The sequence below is a fragment of the Gavialis gangeticus genome, unplaced genomic scaffold (genome assembly GCF_001723915.1).
Source record: "Gavialis gangeticus isolate Ggan-Ray unplaced genomic scaffold, GavGan_comp1, whole genome shotgun sequence".
Classification (NCBI taxonomy): domain Eukaryota; kingdom Metazoa; phylum Chordata; order Crocodylia; family Gavialidae; genus Gavialis; species Gavialis gangeticus.
In genome coordinates, this window is record NW_017728992.1 from 111,546,337 (window position 1) to 111,556,325 (window position 9,989).

At 45.5% G+C, this 9,989-nt stretch overlaps 1 protein-coding gene across 4 annotated transcripts in view; it reads left to right on the forward strand.

Annotated features, from left to right (window-relative positions):
- The window catches only part of UBE2V2 (ubiquitin conjugating enzyme E2 V2), a 46,444-nt gene that overhangs the window by 5,696 nt on the left and 30,759 nt on the right, over nucleotides 1–9,989 (forward strand). For 2 of the 4 annotated variants that reach the window (XM_019527002.1, XM_019527012.1), the window contains exon 1: nucleotides 8,806–8,962. The exons of the other annotated variants lie outside the window; for them this stretch is intronic. In XM_019527002.1, the coding sequence (XP_019382547.1) occupies nucleotides 8,821–8,962 (142 nt within the window). In that variant the 5' untranslated portion in view covers nucleotides 8,806–8,820. Of the gene's footprint in view, nucleotides 1–8,805; nucleotides 8,963–9,989 lie in introns of those variants that run through there. 4 annotated transcript variants of the gene reach the window in all.

Here is a 9,989-nt window from a genome sequence, read left to right on the forward strand (position 1 = left end):
GGGTGTGTGGGGCAGGGGGGTGGGAAGGTGTGGGGCAGGGGGAGCCCAAAGCAGCCCCTTGCAGTTTGGAACTCTGCCAGCTTGCCAGAGAAAAGCCATGGTTTCCTATGGTTTTCTCCTTTTAAAGGAGAATCATTTTTAAAGTTTGTTGACCCATTTCTAAAGTTTGTTTGCAACCCTTTCATATATTCTTGCAACTCACTTTTGGGTCATGACCCACGGGTTGAGAAACACTAAACGAAAAGATGCTTTTCGGGAAGGCCAGCAAACCACATTTAGGGTTTCTAAGCTAGGACATTGTGGAGATAATGAATATTCACTGAACTTAAGGTACACTTTCTGAAGATGTTGCATATAAACTGGAAAACCAAGATAAGATGTGGCAGGTAGATTCAAGTCCAAACCACCTTTTGAAATAACTCATTGCATTTGTACCAAAGTAATGAATATATGGCAGTCAGACTAGTTTTGAAAAGTGCACATTTTTCTGTTTTTACAGCCTTTTCAAGAATGTACAGTGCATTTATTCTGTTTCTCATTTTGAAATGAGTAGAACTAGAGGTGCACTGATACATCAATCCAATATTGGATCAGTACCAATGTAAAGGAAGTTGACTGTATCGGAAATTGGCTTTTTTTGTCTAATTTGGCCAATAAATACCCCATGCAGTGTGCAGCTGCAGTGCAGCACATAGGTGGCAAGGAGCACAGCGTGGCAGCATGGAGAGCTGCATCTGGCTGGTAAGTCTGTTGTGGTGGAAGGGAAGGGGTGTGGAGGCCTGAGTGCAGCTGGCCCAACCCCCACTAGGAAAAGCCTGGTGCAGCCTGCAGCTGCAGCCCGCCTGCACCCCATGTGCAAATCCGGTGGTGCATGCCCCACCCCCATGCCCTCCCAGGGTGTGTGCAGCCAGGGGAGCCACCTCCCCCATGCCCTGGATGAGCGGTGGCTGCATCCTGCACCCCCAGCCCCACTCCCTCCCTCACTGCAGTGGCCTTGGTCTGCCTCCCCACACCCCTTCCCTTCCCCCACCCCTTCTACCACAACAGACTTACCAGCTGGACACTGCTCTTCACGCTGCCGGGCTGCGTATCAGAAATTGGATTGGTATTGGCCAATATACATCCTTAAAAATCGGCTATTGATATCAGTCCCAAAAATGTCTTTCGGTGCAGCCCTAAGTAGAACCCTCAATGCTGACTTGTAATCACAGAGCTCAATTTAACGCACGGTTAATGCTGCCAGTAACTTGGATGATTTATCAGCAGCTTCATTGAATTAGACCTTTAAAAAAAATGCTCAAAAAATTTAGGAATGAAATATACCAGTACAGTGCTGCATGATCTCATATATGCTAAACGCTATTGAAGAGAAGAGCTCTTTCCTTGTAGTAAGTAGCTTAGTAGTAGCAGCTATGGAGCTCTAACTTACTGGTTACAGCTTGCTTATTATTCTACTATTCTGTGTGGAGCACAGCTTGCAGTTAGGAAACTTCCTTTACCAGATTGTCATGCTTGTATTGTGCACCCCAAATTCCAGCAGCTGTTTTCTTTTGGGGGGTAGTGAGCTTGTATGCGAGAAAATATGATATCCCATTCAGCACAGTGAGTTGCATTAGAAATACTTAAAACTGTAGCTAAGAAGACAATTGCTAAAGTAATTTTATATAATATTCCAGGCCAAGCAAACGTAGTAATATTTGAAGGATTTTAGGTGTTAGAAAGTTTTAGTTTAAAAATGAATAAATAAAAAGCATGTATTTGTATCCTTCAGTGAACTCAAATGGCTGAAGCATTGTGTAGGCAGAACATTTTGGAGACACCACAGTACTCAGGGAAATTTTGAGCAGAACTGTGACTATTTCCAGAAAGATAAGCCTATGAAAAGAGGGTGGTTTATGCTGCCTGCTATGATGTTTTGCCACAAAGCAGTAGTAAGTGGCAGGTAGGTTTGTTGAAAGCCTCTGGGCAAAGGTCAGAGATGGGAGCAACAGGAGGGGTGTCGTAGTGAGTGTCTGTTACAGGCCACCAAACCAGGAGGAGGTAGACGGGGTCTTCTTTAAACAATTAACAGAAGTTTCTGAATTTCAGGCCTGAGTTCTCAGGGGTGACTTCAATTATTGGGACATCTGTTGGGAGGGAGGTACAGCAGTGTGTTGGAATAACTTTTTCATACAGATAGTAGAGAAACCAAGTAGGAAGAAGATCTTCTTGATTTGCTCCTCACAGACAGGGAGGAATTGGTTGAGAATGTGGAGATAGAAGGCAAACTGGGTATCGGTGACTGCAGAATGATAGAGATCAAGGTCCGAAGGAGAGCGGCAGAATAAAGAGGCTGTACTTAAGAAAAGCAAATTTCAACGAGCTTGGGGAACTGGGAGGCAGGATCCCCTGGGAGGCAAGTCTGAGGGGAAAAGGAGTCTGGGAGAGCTGGCTGTATTTTTTTAAGAGGCCATATTAAAGGTAGAGGAGCAAGCTTTCCCAATGTGGCAGATGAACGGAAAGTGCAACAGGAGGCCAGCCTAATGAGACAGCCGTCTTTTCAATGAGTTGAAACTTAAAAAAAACCAAAAAACCCCCCCAGACCCTACAAAAAGTGGAAACTTGGTTATAATAGCAGGGAAGAGTAAAAGTATCAAACAGTTTGCAAGGAGAAAATTAGTAGGGCCAAGGCACAACTTAAGATGCAGCTAGCAAGGGACATAAAAGGCAATAAAACAGGATTCTGAAACTGTCAAAAGTAAGAGAAAGACCAGAGAAACCATAGGAATGAAACCATAGGAATTGCCTTCTGCATTCTTTCCCTTAAGGAATGCAGAAGACAATCTAGGTATGGATGAGGCAGAGAAGGTTGAAGTATTTAATCTTTGTTTTTTATTTCAGTCTTCATAAATAGGGTCAGCTACAAGGTGATGTGCTCAGTTGGCAGAAAAGATAGGGAAGAAGCCAATCAAGAGTAATGGCAGAACAAATTAGAGATTACTTAGAGAAGCTAGCTGCTTTCAGGTAAGCAGCATCAAGTGGCATGCACACTAGAGTGAAGGAAGTAGCTGAGATAACTTCAGAACCATTGGCTATCCTCTTTGAGAACTTGTGTGGAGGTTGAGTGAGGTGTTGGATGATTGGAGAACAGCAAATCTAGTTCTCATCTTTAAAAAATGGAAGGAGGAGGATCCAGGTAACTATAGACCAGTCAGCCTGATCTCAATATCTGGAAGGATCATGGAGCAAGTCTACTGTGAAGGACCTAGAAGAGAACAAGGTGATCAGGAAGAGCCAGCATGGATTCACTAAAACCAAGTTAAGCTTGACCAGATTGATTTCCTTCTAAGATAAGGCAACCGGCTCTGTGGATGGAGGAGAGCAGTGCATGTGATAAGCTGTGCTGAAGTCAAGAAAGGTACTTAATAGTGTCTCCCACAACATTCTCATTAACAAACTAAGGAAATACAGAACAGATTAAAGTACTGTAAGGCAAATACCTAACTTTGGATCATTGTGCTCAGTAAGCAGCCATCAATAGCTCAGTGGGTGCATATACACATGTGCCTTAATGTGCTTTAGCTTATCCTAATGCTTATTAAAGCATCACAAAAAATGCTCTTTAGGTAATGCATGTTAAAATAGGTTAATGCACCTTTTTCTAGTCCCTTACAATGGAGAGTGCCTGTACGTGAGGGTGAAGGATGCTCCAATGCATTGTAATTACAGGTGTTGGAGCAGATTTGATTAATTAAGTCTATTCCAGCATGGTAATTATTGTGTTCCAACAGCCTCCCACATCTCGTGTATCACTGTCCCTGCACTTCAAAATGGTAGCAGGAAGCACTTGAACTAAAGCTTGTCGAATGAGCTTTAGCACAAGCACCCCTGCTGCCATTTTGAAGCACAAGGATGCTGATACATGAGATGCTGCAGTGCTTTAATTGGAGTGGCTATTGGAGCCACTCTAATTAAAGTTCTGTCTGCTCCTTCTACCCCTGGAGCATGTGTGAAAGTGCCTGGAAGTACTAGACTTAATATTCATTACCTAAAGCACACTAATGAATGTGTAGATGCACCCAGAGTCTAGTTGACGGGAGGGATCTGTTGAGTGGATTCTGGGTTTGGTATCATTCAGCATCTTCACAAATGATCTAGATGTATTGCATGCATGCTTAGCAGATTTGAGGATGACACCAAGTTGAGTGGAATAGCAAATGCTCTGGAGGGCAGGGCTAGGATCTAGAATGATGTGGGTGGACTGGAGAGAGGGTCTGAAATCAGTCAGATGAGATTCAGTGGGGACAAGGGCAAAGTCCTGTACTTAGGTCAGAATGTGTGTATTCATAAATACAGACTGGAGAATGACTGGCAGACTGCAGTACTGCAGAGAAGGACCTGAGGTATACAGTGGACCATAAGATGAATATGAGTCAACAGCATGCTCTTGGAAGAAAGCCCAGGAGTATATTGGGCTGTATCAACAGGAGCATCGCTTGCAAATCAAGGAAAGTGTTTCTTCTTCTCTCTAGCATGGGTGAGGCTTCACCTGGAGTACCGTGTCCAGTTTTGCACCCCATGCTTCAAGAAAGATGCAGACAGATTGGAATGAGTTCAATGCAGAGCAATAGAAATTATTAGGGATCAATCCAGACTTATGAGGAAAAGCTAAAAGAACTAGGATTGGAGATTAGGAGTAACTTCTGACTGTGAGGGTGGTCAAGCCTTGGAACAGGCTACCTGGAGGAGTTGTGGAATCTCCATCCTTGGAAATGTTCGTGAGGAGCTTGGACAGACACTTGGCTAAGATTATTTAGTTGAGGACAGTTCTGTTTTGCATAGCGAGTGGGACAAGATGACTTTATGAGGTTCCTTGGAGCTCTGTTTTGTGATTTCATGCAACTAATGCCACTTCAGACTTTCAGATGAATTTTTAAGATATGCTTTGTGTCTTTCCTACACTGTTTATAATTTTTCTGTACTTGGACACTGAAACATTGACTTAATTATTTTTTATATAGTTGGTTTCAGTCTGAGTTGTAATGTTTCTGTAAGTATATTTTTAAGACTTGATTTTGTTGAACATTAAAAAAGGCATGTTGGAAACATTTCACTTAATTTTTATAAGACCTCAATTAAAAAAAAAAGCGTTGATCTGAATTTAATTCGCAAGTGCTTTTGAAATCATTTGGACAGACTCTGGACCTGTTGTTAATGCTTCCTTTATGGCCCAATTTTGTTGTATAAAATATAATATTTTAATAAAACATCCTGTCAAATTTCAGAATGTGTCATTGTTCATAACCCACCAGTGTTAATAACAACAGGCTCTCAAACCATCCAGTGTCATGTCTGTGCCTCATTCAACAAATTATCTTTAAATTCAGCTACCTCCTTTCCACCAGTCCTGGTCTTCACACATCCACCCTCAACCAGAACATGCATTGTGCTTGAATGATAAGCGAGTTAATAACGTATGTTCTCTTTTCTTGTATGGATAGAGTTTTTTCTAAGTTTATATTAGTGTAACATGCAGTGTATCAACTTTTGAGTTACCAGAGGTTTAGTTTATATTAGAAACGCTGATTGCATTTATCAATTGAAAATTTATCTAAGGGATGCCACTGAAATTCCCTAATATAGAAAGCAGGGGTAGGCAAAATGGTGGATTTGGCAGATGGCTGGACTCCATTTCCCAGCAGTCCCTACCTGTGTGATTCCCAGCCAGTCTCCATGGATACCTTGGGAGTAGTGGGGCTGTGACACTTTGGGGCTGCAGAGTTGGGTCTCTGCCCTAGCCCTGCTCTGTTATAGCCCCTCACTCCCAAGGTCTTCGTGGAGACTGATCAGGAGCTGGGTGGGTTGCTGCTTCAGGGCTGGGATCCTGGGGCAATGACAGCACAGGGTTGCGGAAGAGCCATGATCTGCTCCCTGCATGCCCATGCCTTCACTTGCCACAGGGGCATGTGGACTGTGGATTGCGACTCTGCCCTGGCCCCGCGCTGTCACTGCTTCAAGCTTTTGGGGTCTCTCTGGCCCTAACCATGTGGGTCCTGGTTCTGGTGGTGGGTGCAAGGCAGATGGGCTGGGAGGCCCAGGCAGTAAGGCTGTGGCTGGCAGCCAGAAGGAGCTGCTGCTGCAGGGGCTGCTGGGAAATGGAGCTGCTATGGGCCCATTCTGGCCTGTGGGCTGGACTTTGCCCACCCCTGGTATAAAGGGTTATGTACAATGGATCAAGCATGAGTTAACCTGTTTTAAATGTCTGTCAGTGGGGGGACCACACTTCTTGGCAGTTATGCCTCAAATTAGCCCCATAACCTCTCTGAGTACCACTTCAATCCCTTTTCTGTCCTGATCTGTTGCTCTGCTTTATAGTTCTTTCCAACTTGCTTCTCTGATTGCTGCTTTCTTCCCTATCTGCGGTTGTGTTGCCTGTTCCCTCCCTGATCTGCTGCCTGGTGCAGAGGTAGCCTGTGTCACGTCTGGCTCGGTTACCACAGGTTAGCCACCCCTGGTCTGTACAGGTTTCCCTTGCCTTTATGTGGTGCGTGTGTTCCTGGAAAACAGCACGTAACTCGAATTCACATAAAGGGAACCCAGTTTATGGGGTAACAAATAGGGATATCTTCCCATGATGGTGAGGGAGGAAGTGGGGCAGGGGCCAGGCAAGGGAAGGGGGCAGGGTTGCGGCACAGCCCAGCAGTTGCAGGCAGGTGTCATTGGCTGCTCCTGGGGCTGTAGCAGGGAGCAAAGCAGAGGGAACTGTCAGTGGGCGCGGGGTGCGGGATGGGGAGGGGGGTGCAGCTCTTGCTGCACGTGCACCCCAGGAGGGCTGTGGGTTGCAGGGCTACGTCGGGCTCTTCTTCGGGGCGTGTGCCCCCAGATTTGCATGTGGGAGCAGGGCAGGCTGCTGCCATGGGCTAGGGCCAACAGTGGCACAGGGTTCTTCCCAACAGGAGGCTGGGTTATTGCACTTGGGGAGGGCGGCAGCAGCTCTGGGAGGGGAAGTTGGTGGGGCTATAGAGAATTTTTGGGGTGGCTGCAGCCCCCCTCCCGGCACTGCCATCCCAAGTGCAGTGTGGCTCAGCCCCCTGCCGGGAAGAGCCCAGTGCTGGCACCAGCCTGCAGTGGCAGCCTGCCGTTGTCCTGCATGCAGATCCGGTGGCCCACATCCCCTGGGAAGAGCCTGGTACAGCCCGCAGCCCTCCCGGGGTACATGTAGCAGCAGCAAGAGCCATGTACCCACGCCCCACAGTCACTGACAATTCCCTCTGCTTTGCTTCCTGCTGCAGCCCTGGGAACAGACTGCCACCTGCCTGCAGCTGCTGGGCTGTGCTGCGCCCCTTCCCCTGCCCTTTCCCCTGCAGACTTACCTTGCATATAATGAATTTACCTCACATATAATGAATTTTGGATGTAAAAAGGGTCGTTGCATAGGATTGAATTCACATATACAGAACCCACATAAAGCGAGGAAAACCTGTATTTTATACAAGTTTATTGCACTGTTTCTAGACAAAGCTAAAATCTGGGATGTGGATGTGCAGGCAGGGCCTGGGAAATAACTAAAAGCTTATATGGGCTAGGGGTGCGGTGGCCAACATTTTGGGCAGACTTGCTACAAGTTAAGTCTTTCTTCCCTCCCAGAAACAGTGCAAGAATCCAAAGGAGTCTTGAATTAGATGGTAACTGGGGGAGGCTCAAAGCCCCTACCTCTGTTCCAGCCCCTCCCTTTACTGAGTCCCTGGGGCTCGCATACCATGCACACCAGCTGCCCCTGCCACTTGTGGCATGTGTGTTGTGCGTTGACCACCCCTGGTTGACTAGAGAAACTTGTCGTGGGGTAACTAAACTGAAGTCCTTCTAGTGCTCCAAACCCATGTTGTTGAGGGTACTGCACCAGGAGAAAATTGTACTGATGCAAGCTTTGTTTCTTCCAAGTCCAGGATGTATCCTTCTGGGATGTGTCAAGTGACTTGTATAGCCATAGAGGGTCTGGGAATTCAGGAAAGGTTTAGGTAGGGGTGGGTCCTGCTGCTGAATTACCAGTTGTGGAGCCACGTTGGGGATGCATGCCAGCAGCAAGGGGGTTGATGGTCCAGATCCAGCCTGTGGGTAAGGGTGAGTTTAACATCTGTGCTCTAGGGGTTTGCATTCATGGGGAAAAAAATGCTGTGTATTTAGGCTAGGGATATAGCTATCCATTTTGTAGTCTTGTCAGTAGTTATTACTGTTCTGCCTTATTGCAGAATCCTGCAGAGCTACATTTTCTCATCATGGGCATTTTTCCACATGAGAGTGCCACGTGTTTTGAAAAGCGCCCAATGTTGCAATGCTTGCAGTTGTATAAGTGGCGAAATGTGCATCAGAGCTGAGAAAAACGCTTTTGAATTAAAACACATAGAAGATACTTTCATTCAAAAGCGCACCGCCAACATTTTCTCCATACTAATGCGTATATTGCTGCTTATACGACTGCATGCGATGCAGTGCAGTGCATGTCAGCGATTAATCAAGTCTGCTGCTCTAAAGCGGTGGATCTCCGCTGCATCGTGGGACCAAAAACTATGTGTATAAATGCCCCATGTGTTTACACGCATCCATGCCTGTGTTTAGCAGTGTACTCCTTTATCAGCATACTTTTGCCTCTAAACATTTATAGGTTTACAGATTGGATGTACTAGGGGGGTATGGGACACGGCTGGGAGTTGGGCTGCAGGGAGTGGAGAATGGAAGCAGTAAGGGAAGTTTGACTGCTAGAGTGGAGATAGGGGCAGAGTGGATGTCTGCTCTGCTAACCTTCCTGTGATTCAGCTGAACAGAACTCTGCCAGATCACAGGATGTGGTCAGAGGGCAGAGCTACTGGTGAATCACAGGAGATGCATCACAGCAAATTTGCTTTCCGGCCCACTTTTGGAGCACGTAGGTGTGGGGAGCACAAGGGAGAGAGCAGCCTGTGGAGAGGAGTGGATATGTTTATCGGTGAGTACAGGATTGGGGGTGGGAGGGGGGAGGAATAACCTTTTGGGAAGTCCCTGGTCAGTCAGCCCAACTTAGGTCTCTGACTGGGACATCTTTGCTATAGTGCTAGAGGCAGAACCTTTTCTCTAGATTTAAAACTGACAACTTTTTTTGTTTTTAATAGATCTTGGACTCAGTCTCACCTTTCTCTTGCTAGTGGTTAGTAAGAGGGAGCTTTGGCTATTTTCTAGGAGGAAAGAAAGGGGGAAAACCTGCAGTTGAGAGTACCTGAACAATACAGTTAACCATTTCTTCATGAGAGGCAACTGCTTCCTCTAGCAAACCTTACTGTTAGCAGAATTTCAGCTTTCATAGAATTTGTCCCTACTGAGAAGGTGCTTATTTAAAATGCTGATTTATGGTAGAAAAATAAAGCCCAAAGCCTCATTGCAAAGTAAAAAACAGAATTCATGTACAAATAGCACACATTTTATTTGCAGCCAACACCACTACTGACATTCCATGAATTGAGAAACCTGAAATCCTTCAGCTAAGCTGTGCAGTTTGTCAATAAGACTTAGTATTTAAAATCACTTATGTACCCATGTATGTGTTTGGGAGCTTTATGTTATATTACTATTGAAAAATCTGGCCAGTGCATGTTTTAAAAAGCCAACGCATGTGTACGTGGTGTGTGTGTGTGTGTGTATATATAAAACGTAAACCTCTGTATTTATTTGCATTGAAGCAATTATATTTTGAAGTGGAAGATGTGATGCAAGATACCTTCCTATTAAAAATAAAAGTTTACCTCTGATGCTATAACTGTATATAACGCTTAAAATTTTAGCCAAGTGAGTAGTCCTATTGTTGTCAGTCAGATTTAGTCATATTAGTACAATTAATATTTGTCTGAATATTTGTGAGGTCAGGTCTTAATTTATACCAACTCCTCTCCCTGCCCCTCCCCCCTCAGCCTTCTCTTGTGGAGGCTGAACAGGTTCAGGTCCCGTAGCCTCTCCTCATAGGGCCTGCCCTGCTGCCCCCT